Genomic DNA, 14,897 nt, shown 5'->3' with positions numbered 1-14,897 from the left:
TGATACAAGACCCTTCAACTTTGCATTGGGTACTAATAGCCTTGAGGTTTATTTTGTGATGACGACTGTAGATCATTAATATTTGTGTTAAATTGTCTGAATTGTTTCCTCCCTGTCTTTTTCCTGGTCTTACTAAAATGTAGGTAAAGCTGAAAGAAGAGTTTGTAACTTCTTTTCATAAACATGCAGTGGTACTACAAAAAAAAGAACTCCATTAGTTTTTATATGACATAATTATTACTCTGGAATGAATATGAAATTCTTGCATGGTCTCAATTAATGACAGACATTACATACAGCATTTTCTTTCCTAATAATAACATGCTTCTGCAATTAGGGGTTCATTTGTGCTTGCATGCAAGCATTGAGTTCTGAAAGGGATAAAGCACTAATTATGTGCTTTCTTTTTTTAAATGCTAATTTTCTTGACAGTTCTGTTTTGTCTCTTAGTGCTTACAGTGAACTTTTATTAATACAGTTTTAGCCTGACAAACTAGCACTTTCTTCCACTCATTTAATGCAACATTCCTTCAAACCCTTTTTTGTCATTTTTGTCTTGCCAGCTATTATTTATTATCTCACAGTGCAAACCAAAATCACAGCATGTCTTGCGTACCTTTAAGATAGTCTTGCCCAGTATAATGGCATACCACTAATCACCTAGCCACGGGTTCTTAGTCCGGACTAATGGAGTGTGTTTTGTGTCGGCATTCAGGAATTATCTCCTACTTCCAACACGAGCCTGGTGAGGTCTCTGATGAATCTGATGGACTGTATGATGGATGAGTTCAGAGAGGAGAGCCAGATGAAGGGGATGAGTGAGAGAGATGTGTGCTCCTGGCTTGAGGTAAGGAGATAAAAAGTAAAAAAGATGAATTGTGGAATGTTGGACACTCAATGCTTGCAGCTTTCCCTATGTAGCAGAAATCAATCCACACTTCTGCTGAGCCCGCACCGAGGCAGTTCACTAACAACCAAGCAAAATTTATTTGCAAACACAATGTAGTAGCGATGTCCTAGCAACCATCCACAACACCCTGCATCATGAAGGTTTGGTTTGCAAAGGCACCACTTACATTTTCATCAGAAATGTTCAATATCTAATTGTGATAAATTAGTATGTGCTGGAGTTTTAATATGCATTTGGAGAGGGTGTACAAGGTTATAAATACATAGGAGAAATGCCATATACTGGATATACTGTATTGTCCATATCTCATGGACCTCATCTTTTTATTTCAATTTCATCTCATGGCTAATGAATTGAAATGTAGTTTGTTTAGTCCTCACAAGCATGTATGTTTTTTTTTTTTTCAGTTTGTGTGGTCCACTGCAAAGTTTTCATATTAATTGTTTCTTACAAAAATCTTAGCTTTAGTGCCCTGAAAGGTCATCTCTTAAGCCAAAGGCAACTTTTGCCATTTTTTGTGCTGTCTGAAGTCTGTCAATACTGTCTGCATTTCTCCTCTAAAGGTAATAATCTTTCTCCACCTGCTCCTCTGAGACGATGATCATATCAGTAGGTCAAAAACTGCCAACCTAGACGGAGAGTCTCATTGATTAGCTGGTACAGGATCAATTCTTAGAAAGTCTCCCTCCGCCCAGATAGGAATGACATTATTAGCTTCCTCCTAGTTGGTCATCAGAGTATTGCACTTTCTTAAAACTTTTTGGCTTGTTTGTTTACACCAAACGAGCACAAAGCATTTTGCCCCAAATCAACTGTGTTTGTATAGATTGTCATTGCTGTAGCCGATTGATCTGAAGGAGCAATTGAGTTTGTAAAGGAATATTTTTGAATAATTGATTGGATTAGTAGCTCTGGGAAGGTCAGCTGTGGGTCATAGTGATTAAAAACAACAACAGAGGAAGTAATGATTTAGAAATTGTATTAAAAACCCAATATATGATAGTATCATATCATAATGATACCTAAAAATGGGTTTATCAGAGGACAAAATTATGATGTTACTGAGCTGTTTGTTAGTCAAATAAAAGTGCCACTAGCTTTGACCCCTCCTGTTCCATGCAAACATTGTTTTTCTTTCTTTCTGTGTAGGGCATCTTTGTTTTTTGCCTTGTGTGGTCAGTCGGGGCCAGCTGCACTGAAGCAGGAAGAGTAAAATTCGATGGCTTGGTGAGGGAGATGCTGGCAGGTGGTCTTAGTGAAGAGACGCGCACACGCCATGGAATCCTGGAGCACGTGGAGCCTCCCGCCAAGCAGCTGACGGTGCCTTTACCCACTGAGGGCACGCTCTATGAATACCGCTTCCTCAAAGAGGTCAGGAAGTTTCTTCAACACACTTGGGCGGATACAGTATGTAGTGAGAAACAGATTGGGCTCTTCTGGGAAGTTTTTTTTTTTTTCCTGTCCTAATTTTTGGGGCGTAATTAGGTAGCTGACGTGAAATACTTTTTCAAAGTTGATGTCCTAATATGTGAAAGACTGTACTCCATCTAAATCTATTAATGCCTGCTTCCAAACGGCATTCTGTTAACTCTTTAATAATTACTGTACATTCATCTCTTAAGTCCTTATATTATTTCAGTACATGGATTATTAGTCATTTTAAAAAAATCAAAGGACGATTTAGAATAAAGCATGGTTAATTGTTGTATATAGAGTCAAAATGTAGTAACAAGTTATAGGACCTAAGATATACACTTTTTTTATCAATTCACATCTATTTTAAACTAAAGCCCATTTACGTGTTATGTCACAAACCATTTGATGAAGAGTAAAGGATCCGATTCATATATATGTTCTCATATACTGTATATGTGAAATCATTTTAAAGAAGTAATAATACATTTTATATATGTAATAGTAGATTAAAAATGTATATCATTGCAATAATTATTACATATTGCATCTATAGTATCTGTATTAATTCGAATTATCTCCACTTTCCTGCTGCTTCTCAAAGATGGTTTCCCAATTTGGCTTTCTAGAAAGCAAATTGTGCAATTCTAATATCCAGCCTGGTTTAGTATTAAAATACCATCTTGGCGAGCTCTATATTTAGATTACATTCAAAGTGTAAAGTCAACCACTTAATTCCTGGAGCTTGAGGCATGTGAATTTGATTCTTTGTATTTTTCGTCCTGAAATCCTAATAAGCAAATTCACTCTTTGCTGAGGAAGCACACCTTCCTCATCCTGAATGAGGTAATCTGTCTTATTATTTGTTGTAAATCACAAGCTTTATCTCTGTGTAATAAAACTTCAGGCATAACCTGGACTAATTTGCCAATTTCATGCCTCATTAAATGCTGAAAATGTCATTTATTAGAGAAGAAATGGATTATCCATTGCTTACATTTTTCTTCTGTAGATAAAAGCCTTTTTGTTCTGAGCAGACGGGACCATGAACAAGCCCATAATTATTTTGTGGTCAGTGTAAGACATCTACAAAAGAGTGCACCATGAAGAGATTTCAAAGGGTGTCATAATGGTGGAATTGAAAACAATGCAGTGTTAATATACAGTACACTGTTGTTTAAGACACACAGATGGACAGGAAAACAAAACTAACTACTGAAATTGTTATTTATTAAAAAATGATTTACATGAACAATGATACTCTAACAGGGTCCAGGCAGATGGGAGTTGTGGACTGAGGAGCTGAAGGCTTTGCCCCCCATCCCCAAAGATGTGCAGTTCAACGAAATAATTGTGCCTACGGAGAACACTGTGCGCTACACTGCTCTCATGAAGCTGCTCATCACTCATCAGAAGCCCACTGTCTTTGTCGGCCCCACGGGAACTGGCAAGAGCGTCTACATTCTAGTGAGTGTTTCAGGGTTTTTTAACCACCATGATTATCAGTCTACCAATGACTTTCCACTCAGGATTAAATTTAGAATAGGGTTGTCAATCCATAAAATTTTTAATGAAATAATTAAATAATATGTTCATTAGTTAATAAAAAATAATGGCAAACACACAATTGTAACACTTAAATTGTATGAAATAAACACATTAAATTTTGCATTGCATTCTGTGATATATTTTATATTTCCTGCATAATTCTGATTGTGCCATGAGGAGAATTTACTGCAGTTCAGAGCAATGTAATGATTAAAACTCGTTCAAAAAATTAGTTCAAATTAGCTATGTTTTCATCAAAAGTTGCGCATTTAACAGATACACAAAATGAGAATCAATAGTAATAAAGTCAAGCAAGTGCCACTGGTGCCCCCATCCAAAAGAAAATAAGTGCATGACGCAAGTGTCTCTACCTACATTCCACATTGCCCAGCTGAGCACGAAACCTCTAACATGATCTTGAATGTGTGTGCATTCAAGGATGACTAATGATAAATCAGTCAATGGTTCAAGACCAGCTGTGGTCCACTGTGCTTCCCCACCCCCTTTCCATAAAAGCTGAACACACTCAGTGCTGTTATTTTGGTCGGTGGCATGGTTAGAAAGTCAAACAGCTTCATCTCTTACCGGAATCATTATGCTTTTGTTTTAAATACACATGGATGGTATCAACACAAAGGGCCCTATTATACACCAGGCGCAATGCGACGCAAGACGCAGCGCAAGTGTGTTTACTAGTTTCAGTCCGGCGCCATTCGCATTTTCCCATCCTGCGCCGCGTCGTTTAATTAGCAAATGCATTTGTGCTCATTTTTGCACCCATGGGTGTGCTGGTCTAAAAAAAGAGATGTGTTCTGGTGCATTGTTATTTTAAGGAGTTGAAAATAGACTGCGCCATAGACCAACTCAAACCTGGTCTAAAGTCTGACGCAATGTTTTTTCTTTGTTATTTAAAGAGCGTACACGCTGCTTATTAAACACAAGGATGTACAGCAGCACACAAACATGCCAAATATTAAAAATTAAAGGATTACAATGCATAAGATTTTTTTTTGTAGGCTAAATATACAGTATATATATGCCTACATGTCATAATGGAAAGTCATCACATGCATCAGAATTAGTTTCATCTCGGAGACGTGTTCTGTCTTTGCATTTGCCAAATTCCACCATGTAAATAGCAAATCCATCATGGCACGAGCGCAACTGGCTCTTAAAGGGAATGGAAGATGAGACTCTGATTGGTTTATTGCACGGTACGCCCAAAAAACACCCATTACTTATTAAGGGACAACCCATTTAGACCATGCGCCTGTGTGCGGCAATCATTTTTCCGTCGTTAAAATAGCAAACTTTACACTTTACACTTTGCGTTTAGATCGTTAAAATACAGCCCAAAATCTCAGCCGTCACAACGGTGATGTGTGCCAGACCATAGTTTGGAGTTTAGAGATCTCATCTTGTGTTTTGAAAAGACTGAAGAAACTGAGTAATGTTGTTCAAACTCCACATTTATTTTAGAACTAGTTTTAATAGGATTATTTCATTCTTTCTAGTCACTTACCCACTTACTTCACATGTTCCCACTCTGCCTTCTCTTCCTGTTTAATTTTTTCACAATTTCCTCCTTGTGATTCTCTGGCAAAATTATGAAGGACTCTAAAAGTCTGCATGTTTTGAGTATGAAATGCCTGCAGGTGCCGATGACTTCATCACTCATTTAGAACGTGAATATTAAATCATCACTCTTCGCACTCTGCCACATGGCTCTTTCACAGAGTTTTAAGGAATGAAAGAAATTGTATGTGTCAGGCTTAAGTGGAGCAGCTCACAGGCTCCTCAAAATATAATGAATGAGGTCTCTCTGAAATGTGCATATATTTACATTAATTAGTTGACATGTGGCTGTTTCATAATAAGAGCTTTTATGTTGGTTGTGCATGTTGTTGATTTTCATCCTTGAGGTCAACTGTTAAACTATAAAGAGATATAATTCATCCATATTGCAATGTTTTTTTTAGCACATATTTAGTTATTCAGTTTGCTTGCTACTCACTTATTTGAAATGCAAGCATAATTATGTCAGGTGCAATGGTTTTATAAAACTGTTTTATAGACTCATGTACATCTTACAGCATCTTTCTTAATGGTGGTGACAGGTTCATAGTTGAAACAGTTTTCTCAACACTTCTAAAGGTTGGAAGTGTTGATAAAAAAAAAAAAACGGAATTTTGATGCAACATCTGTGCTAACTAGAGCTAATTAAGTGTCTCCAATTCTCCCACAGGACTTTTTGCTGAATCATCTGGAGAAGGATGTGTACAGTCCTCTGTTGATTAACTTTTCAGCCCAAACAACAGCAGCACAGACCCAAAATATTATTATGTCTAAACTCGATAAGAGAAGGAAAGGAGTGTTTGGTCCTCCTCTGGGAAGAAAAATGGTAATACCCTTATGTTATTGGAGTAGTTATGATTAAATCTCAATACATTTTTACTAAGAAATCCTTCACAGAATTTCAAAAGCCATTAATGACCATAATGTGTGCCCAAAATTCGAACTGCAAAGTGAAAATGAGTTATTAATTGCCTCTAAATTATTTGGGAGAAAAAATGTGTTTTGATTCACAAGTTCACCTGTATTTAATCACCATTAACAGCACATTATCTTACAGCATTCAAAATTACATTAGCCTTAATGTTAAAAAATATTCCTGCCATTTATTTTTTAAACTTTTTTTTAATTTGCCTTTCGATTACTTTGATCAGGTGGTGTTTGTGGATGATGTGAACATGCCAGCAAGAGAAACCTATGGAGCCCAGCCTCCAGTAGAGCTCCTGCGTCAGTGGCTCGACCACTGGAACTGGTATGACATGAAGGACTGCTCCATGATCAACTTAGTGGACATCCAGATCATGTGTGCCATGGGTCCGCCTGGTGAGTTTGTCATTTGTATATGCTAATGCAGTTTTTATTCAGAGCAAATAGTTTCCAGAGCAGTGTTTAGTTCAGTACAGCAAGTCAAAATTACTTTGGAGCATATAAAAATAAAGACAAATAATTCACATAAATCAAACAAAGTTAAACATTACTGGTAAAACAAATGTGTCAAGCATTATGAAGCAAATCATAGTTGTATGCAACTTTTTATAGCATAGAAAGTTAACAAGCCTGATATGATAGGATGACCAACAAGTGGATAACAAGTATGCTTTTACATGTCATCATGTCCATTGTCACATGCAGGTGGAGGTAGGAATCCTGTGACTCCTCGATTTTTACGTCATTTCAACACAGTGACCATTAATGAATTTGATGACAAAACCATGTTCACCATCTTCTCAAGAATTCTGGACTGGCACTTGACCATTAGGTAATGGTGCTCCATTCCAATGTGGTTAATAAATAAATAAATTTGTTAAATACATTTCCTATTTTTACCTGCTTTCAGATTTCCATTTCCCAAACCGTTCTCCAGCGTCACCTCTCAAATCATCAATGCCACCATGTCTGTGTACCAGGAGGCCACTAAAAACCTCCTACCAACCCCGACCAAGTCCCACTACCTTTTCAATCTTCGAGATTTTTCCCGTGTCATCCAGGGGATCTGCTTATCACGACCAGAGACTGCTGATGACCCTACAGCTATAAAACGCTTATGGGTGCATGAGGTAACTGCAAACACAATTTGAATAGGTCATGTCATAATAGACGGTTTCAACGGCATCAACATAAACAAACGTTACTGCGCGTGCACGCTTTTGTGGACCTAACTTGACTGCCGGTAGACTCCAAATAGAATCAAGAACAACAGCCAAGTCCATCTAGAGTAGATATTTTTTGATAACAAACAAAATATGTTTGCTGCGTGGATCAGGCGGACTTAATGAAAATGCTAATTCATTCTTTGCCAGCAGGAGATGTTTTAAAGCATAGACATAAAGCGCGAGAAATAGAGGTTTCCCCAGTAACAGCTGTAAACGAAGCAGAGCTGGTACGCTCACACGCTGCTTTATCAGGCATATAACATACAAGTCCTCCTTCAGAAATACAGCGATATAAAATACCTGTGCCTCGTTTTGATATTTAAACATATAAATGTAAGGAATTCTTATCATTAAACGTGCAGTACGTAACGTTACTTTACTCATGTTTATTTAACGAAGCCTTTTTGAAAATCGATCAGTTTTAAAATTGTGGCGAGTCTCCAAAAATAAATAAATGTATGGGAAACACATCCCGCAGCCAAACCACTTGAGCCCAACTTCAGTCTACTAATCACCGTGACTTAAACTGCGTTTGTAGAAGGCACTTCAGCCAGACCGATATACAAGACACAGACCGGAAGTTAACTTAGGTCCAGGCGCGTGCGACCGATGAAACCATCTATACAAACAACAAACTAATGTAGAACATGGCTCTCATGCAGGTCCTGAGGGTGTATTATGACCGCTTAGTGCATCCGTCTGATTGTGCATGGATGGTGGGCTTCCTGCAAGAAGTATCCAAGTCTCACCTGAAAGAAGACTTCCATCAGCTCTTCAAGCATCTGGACAGTGACGCAGATGGGCATGTAACTGAAGATGACCTTCGAAGCCTCATGTTCTGTGATTTCCATGACCCCAAAGGTGAGGACCGGAATTACCGTGAGGTGGGTAACCCTGAGAAGCTCCGTCAGGTGGTGGAGTCCCATCTTGAAGAGTACAACAATATCAGCAAGGCTCCCATGAATCTTGTACTTTTCCGGTTCGCCATTGAACACGTATGTCGCATCTCCCGGATTCTCAAACAGCCCCGTGGTCACGCTCTCTTAGTAGGAGTCGGAGGGAGCGGCCGACAGTCATTGACACGCTTGGCCGCCCACATGGCTGAAGCCGAACTGTTCCAGGTGGAGATCTCCAAGAGTTATGGGGTTACAGAGTGGCGCGATGACCTCAAACTCATCATGCAAAAATCGACATCTGGGGAAACTCATGGAGTCTTCCTCTTCACAGACACCCAAATTAAGTTGGAGTCATTTTTGGAAGATGTGAGTAACCTCTTAAACACTGGCGAGGTTCCCAATCTCTTTGCCGTAGATGAGAAGCAGGAGATTTGTGAGCGCATGCGCATCTTGGACCGTCAGCGTGAGCGTGATAAGCAGACGGACGGCAGCCCACTGGCTCTCTTTAACATGTTTTTGGAGCGCTGCCGCAGCCAGTTGCATGTGGTACTGGCCATGAGTCCTATTGGCGACACCTTCAGAAGCCGCTTGAGACGTTTCCCTGCTCTCATTAACTGCTGCACTATTGACTGGTTTCAGGTTGGTGTGAACGTGAATGTTTTTAGAGTCATTAATATACTAATTTAGTTTGTAATCATTTTTTTTATTTTTAGATTTTCCATTACTAATTTAATTTTAGTTAAAGGGGTCAATTTTTCTTGATCTTCTTATATACAGGAGGTCATTGTACTATTAAAAACGTCCTTTACATTTCAGAACTCAAAACTTTGTTGTTAGTCTAAAACAGCTTATATTGAAGGGCATTTGCCAAAACGACAGCTTTTGGAACATTTTACTGTATGATGTAATAGTGTGGATAATTACCCCCTCCTGTCTGTTTAGCCCCGCCCACCAATTCACGCATGCAGTTTTTACGAGAGAGTTTTTACTAGAGCGCATGTAGTTTATATGTGCAGATCTATGTAGAAATCAAACGATGAAGATGGCTCCGAATACAGCAACATTTTATTACTTGATAATGTTATAAGTGGACCTCAGAGAACAGTATAAAAAAAAAAAACTAAGGCAGTTCATGACCCCTTTAAAGGTTTAGTAATTTAGTTCTTTTGTCATTTTTTATTAGTTTTTTTTTTTTCAGTTTATTATTACAGATTTAACTATTTAGTATTTTACATTAAACTAAACACAAAAAATAACATTAAATAAAATAAGATAAAATAAGTTAAATATAATAAGTTTTTTAGATAACATTTATTTTATTTCAAGTAACTTTTTTATGATTTTAGTTTTAGTTGACAATAATAACTCTGGTTCTGTTGACTTTACCTCCTCAAAATGTTTTATAAATGTTAAACACTCGTTTTAAACAAATTGTTTTGACGGATTCAAGAATTATTTAATGTTTAATTTTAACTTTGCATTGTTACAGTCAAAAATTTATGAATCATTATGTTCCAAAAGAGCTGGCCAGAAGATGCGCTGCAGGCTGTGGCGTCTCGTTTCTTGGAAGACGTTGAAATGACAGACACTGCTCGTGAAGGCTGTATCAGCATGTGCAAAAGCTTCCACACATCCACCATCAATCTCTCTGCATGTTTCCTTTCGGAGCTGCAGCGCTACAACTATGTCACACCAACCTCCTATTTGGAGCTCATCTCTATGTTTAAGCATCTACTCCAGGGAAAAAGAACGTAAGTCATCCTGCTCTCAGAGGCTTTACATTAGAATCACTGACTGATTAGGTTTGAATAATTAGGTTGTGTCACATTTTGGCATGTGAACTCTTTATATGATAAGCAGCATTATTTATGCCAGTGATGATGATGTTGTTATCGGTCTCTGTTGTTTCAGTGATGTCATGAAACTAAAGAGTCGTTATGAGGTTGGTCTCGAGAAGTTGGAATCGGCTGCCACTCAGGTGTCCACAATGCAGGTAGAGCTGGAGGCCCTTCAGCCTCAGCTGCGTGTTGCCAGTAAAGAGGTGGAAGAGATGATGGTGGTTATCCAGCGAGAGTCTTTGGAGGTGTCCAAGACCGAGAAAGTGGTCCGCGTGGATGAAGCAGAGGCTAATGAGCAGGCAATGGCTGCCAAGGCCATTAAAGATGAATGTGATGCCGATCTGGCGGTAGCTGTGCCCATTCTGGAAGCTGCATTGGCTGCTTTGAATACTCTCACCACACAGGTTGGAGGAAACTACAACTGACTAATTATTATTTATGATGCATGCAAAATGTTTATAGCAACAAAGAGCTCTCAGATTGTTTTTGGCGAAAGAAACACATTCTAGAATGAGTTAGCGAGTTAAATTCTGCAAACATTCACTGCAAACATCTCCTTCCAAAACTTGTATAACTTTATTTTTGCTGTGGAACACAAAAGAAGGTCATTTTGAAAAAATGTTGGTAACCAAACAGCAGGGCTGGACTGGGACACAAAAAAGGGCCAAGCAGGGCATTTTAGCTCAGACCGACCCACCACAATCGGTCGGACACAACCAACCAGTACACCATCCTTGCGGTCCCTGTAGATATGCATATCTACTGTTCCATTCCCAGAAACCCCTACAAAGCTTAGAACTAAGTGCCATAGACCAGTGTACCAGAGCAAGTGGACCAGTGTACTCACTGTCTCTTGACTGACTCCCTGGTGATCAAAGGTGTTCTCCTTCACTGCTAACTCAACCTGGCTTGACTATACATGAGGACAGAGAGAGAGAGAGATGATTACAGTTATTTGGAAGAGTTGTTAAAAGTACACTTAGTAAGGATCCATTTTGGTTATATAGTCCTGTATTCTTGAAGAGCAGGATTTCTAGATGGACAATGTGCTCCATGTTATAAAAGCTAGTTAACCCTTTAGAACCCAATAGAATGTGAATGTAGAATACTGCTAATTTTAAAAAGAAATGTTTTTTTTTCAATGAACCAGACAGCAGAAAAAATGTGTTTACAATTGCAAGTATAGGCTACTTTGTTTTAAAGAGCATAAAACCCTATTTAATATGACACCAAACAACATTTACCTCTCATTGTTGAAATAATTCCCATAAAAAAGTAAAAACAAACTATACTACCAAATTACTCACACAAAACATCCTAATAATATATATGATATTCATATCATTCACTCACCATTAATATTGCATATTAATGATATTGGAAATTAATTAGAAACATAAGAAAATATCTTCTTCGTTGAATATACAGCTAAACAAAAATATACAGCTTTCAAAATGCAAGGCGGGTTTTAATCCCCAAATATCACGCGTTAGCTAATGCCGCATTCCAGGCAACCCGTAACCCGTGTTTTTCCAACCATAAACCCATGAAAGTGCACTGGTGCGGCAGTCAATACCATTACTTCCCACCCGTGAACTTGTACTAGATCGATGTACTTCGAGTTCCGAGTTCTGACGTCATACAGCATGCGAAACAACAATGGCAGCCCCTATGAATAATATTTCCTAGGATGCAGTGTTTCTGCAAGTGGTACACATTGAAAAAATGATTTTAGGACAATGTAACATTTCAATAAAATTAATAATCTAGCTAAAATTCCTTGTGGCCAGGAAGTTTGATGTGACTTGCCTGGAATGGTACAAAGTCGTTAGTCGTGGTTTGAAATCATGACTTACGAGCTCAAAAACCTGCTTGGAACGCAGCATAACTAACCTCTCTTCCAACGTGTAACTCGTCGTGGGCGCCTTTACGAGTAATAATGAAAATAATCAAATGGCATTATTTAAGTTTTTCTAAAGAATGGCCGTGCGGCCATTATGGGATTTAAAGGGTTAACATTAGAATAGTCAGCCGAAGTTGCAACTGAATAAGTTTTAACTGCTAACCTAGTTACAAAACAATGAAAATAGCTTATGCTGTGTTATTTGACTTTAACTGAGTGGCTAGTGCAGTGGCTAGTGCAGTAGGTGACAATCTGACAGATTTTATAATAGCGACAACGATTATGTTGTCTTATTATAATATTCATTAATTTAGGTAAATCATCATCTTCGTCGTGGCCCAATCAGGCCCACACACACACTATCCTCCTGCACCCGTCCTGATTAACACTCCCTCCCTGTTAATCATGTAGCTACCATGCTTACCATTTCAATTATACTCTCCTGCTCACTCTGTCCCTCCTTGACTTCACTATCAGACACCTGCTCCTCTGCCTGGGTGCCGCCGGCGCTGCCATGGCTAGTCACCTCCATGTGCTATGTTCACCTGTTTTTGCAAAATGTCGTCAGGTACTGTAGGCTTGGAAACTGAAGCTACAGCACTAAACATGTCGGTTATTTTTGCACAAGGCAAATTTTTATTCTTTTCTTCTCCGCACCTCCCTTTCGCTTTTGAGTGCGAGTAAATAAATACCTGAATTCTCATTTTTGGGTAAACTGTCCCTTTAAGTAATAAACACCAGAGGTGTCTCTTGGTGACTTAATGAATGTTATTGACTTTTTAAACTATTGCATACTGCCAATATCCAATAAATCAATCTGTGTCATGCTCTGTAGGATATAACTTTAGTTAAATCCATGAAGAATCCTCCGGCTGGTGTCAAGCTGGTGATGGAAGCCATCTGCATCCTGAAAGGCATAAAACCAGACCGCGTCCCAGACCCCTCAGGCTCTGGCAAGAAGGTGGAGGACTTCTGGGGCCCAGCGAAAAAACTGCTTGGAGACATGAAGTTTCTCCAGAGCCTTCATGAGTACAATAAAGACAATATTCCAGCAAACTACATGAGCGTCATCCGCAACAAATACATCACCAACCCAGACTTTGTTCCAGAAAAGATCCGCACGGCCTCTGCTGCTGCAGAGGGGCTCTGTAAATGGGTCTGTGCTATGGACTCCTACGATAAGTGAGTTATAGCTTATCAAACTAAAGGTGTAAAAATGTTAATTAATAAGAACCATTTCATGGTGCAAACTTTTTTTTCCTTCACAGAGTAGCAAAGGTAGTGGCCCCTAAGAAGGAGAAGTTGGCACTTGCAGAAGAGAAGCTGAAGGTGGCCATGGAGAGCCTCCAGAAGAAACAGGCTGCTTTGAAGGAGGTCCAGGATAAATTGGCCAAACTACAGGAGACCCTGGAAGCCAACAAGAACAAAAAGGCTGACCTTGAAAATCAGGTAAGCAGAGGACAGTAGTCACAGAAGAGGCTATTCAAGATTCTGACAATCAACAAAAGGTTAGCTTCTTTTGCTTGCATATTACACCATGTTCAACTATTTTATCTATTGACATTCTTTGTAACCTCCGGTGCAGCTCGACCCTGTTAAAATGCCGCTCTTTGCTGGAAGTTTGTTTATTAAGGAATTTAGAGAAGTTCAGGGAATGTTTTCCTTTTCTTCTTTGTTTACTTTCCTTCAGATCATGTTATGTTCCAACTTTGAAGTTGTAAGTGTGAAGCCTTTGTTTCTAAACCCACACAGAAAACACACAGGGGCACACACACACTGTTCTCATTTGTCTGTAGAGACTGCCTGTCAGTTTAGCGCGCGTTTGGGTAAACCAAGCATCACCAAGGCCCTTCTGCCGTTTTCTGCCCTATTTCACTTCCTTTCATGTTCCTTCTTCTTTTTTCCCCCTTTTCTCCATGTTTGTAATTCAGGTTGTCTGTTTTCCCTATTGGAGGGCAGAAATTGTTTATGCCATGCTCTCTCAAGCATGGCCAGAATCAAGGCACTTGAACGCACTAAAGCAAACCTGTTATGCTGTTCCTGAAGCTCCACTGGAACGGTCTCATTTAAATTGTTTTCTCACTTTGGGACATGATTGAGAAAGAACAGGAATTATAGAGGAATTCATCTCAAAGAGCATGAAGTGTCATGCTGCCGGATGCAGCAGTGTCACAAATAATTAGTGAAGTGTCATCGCAGGGAGTGAATAAGATGTTGGGATTGTTCAGCGATTGTGCTGTAAGCTTGTGCCCAAGCGCTGAGCTCCCATCACTCTCTGCAGTAGCTGTGCAGGCTCACTTTGTCATTTCAAACAAAGACTGTGTTTCTCTGCAGCCAAACTGGGGGTTTAAAGATTCATTTTCCTGTGATGATGAAAGAGGCCCTGCACTAGTGGATCAGACATTCAATTAGATGCCTTATTTAGAAGGATGTTTGTATAGTAAACATTCATTTATGGTCACAAATGTTTTATATAAATGCACTCATATCTGGTCATCTTTTTCTAAACTGTGCAAATGACTGATTATCTCCGAATACAGATGCCAGCCACACTTAAACTGCTGTACCTTTGAGGCCAACACCTGTTTTAGCATGTTTTTAAATGATGTTAAATGAGCTGATACTGCTTCAACTCATAAAATGGTGACAAAATCAGAACTGGCC

At 39.0% G+C, this 14,897-nt stretch overlaps 1 protein-coding gene across 1 annotated transcript in view; it reads left to right on the top strand.

Annotated features, from left to right (window-relative positions):
• Window positions 1-14,897, top strand: part of LOC113108642 (dynein heavy chain 7, axonemal-like) — a 63,321-nt gene that overhangs the window by 27,652 nt on the left and 20,772 nt on the right. Inside the window, exons 35-46 of the mRNA XM_026271889.1 lie at window positions 716-847; window positions 2,060-2,281; window positions 3,593-3,790; window positions 6,117-6,272; window positions 6,598-6,766; window positions 7,076-7,202; window positions 7,281-7,500; window positions 8,259-9,131; window positions 10,014-10,243; window positions 10,404-10,734; window positions 13,069-13,415; window positions 13,502-13,682. Coding sequence (XP_026127674.1) covers window positions 716-847; window positions 2,060-2,281; window positions 3,593-3,790; window positions 6,117-6,272; window positions 6,598-6,766; window positions 7,076-7,202; window positions 7,281-7,500; window positions 8,259-9,131; window positions 10,014-10,243; window positions 10,404-10,734; window positions 13,069-13,415; window positions 13,502-13,682 — 3,186 coding nt within the window. The remainder of the gene's footprint in view (window positions 1-715; window positions 848-2,059; window positions 2,282-3,592; window positions 3,791-6,116; window positions 6,273-6,597; window positions 6,767-7,075; window positions 7,203-7,280; window positions 7,501-8,258; window positions 9,132-10,013; window positions 10,244-10,403; window positions 10,735-13,068; window positions 13,416-13,501; window positions 13,683-14,897) is intronic.

The sequence above is a fragment of the Carassius auratus genome, chromosome 9 (assembly GCF_003368295.1).
Source record: "Carassius auratus strain Wakin chromosome 9, ASM336829v1, whole genome shotgun sequence".
Classification (NCBI taxonomy): domain Eukaryota; kingdom Metazoa; phylum Chordata; class Actinopteri; order Cypriniformes; family Cyprinidae; genus Carassius; species Carassius auratus.
The sequence above is the reverse complement of the archived record's forward strand: the minus strand, read 5'-3'. Positions and strand labels throughout refer to the sequence as shown.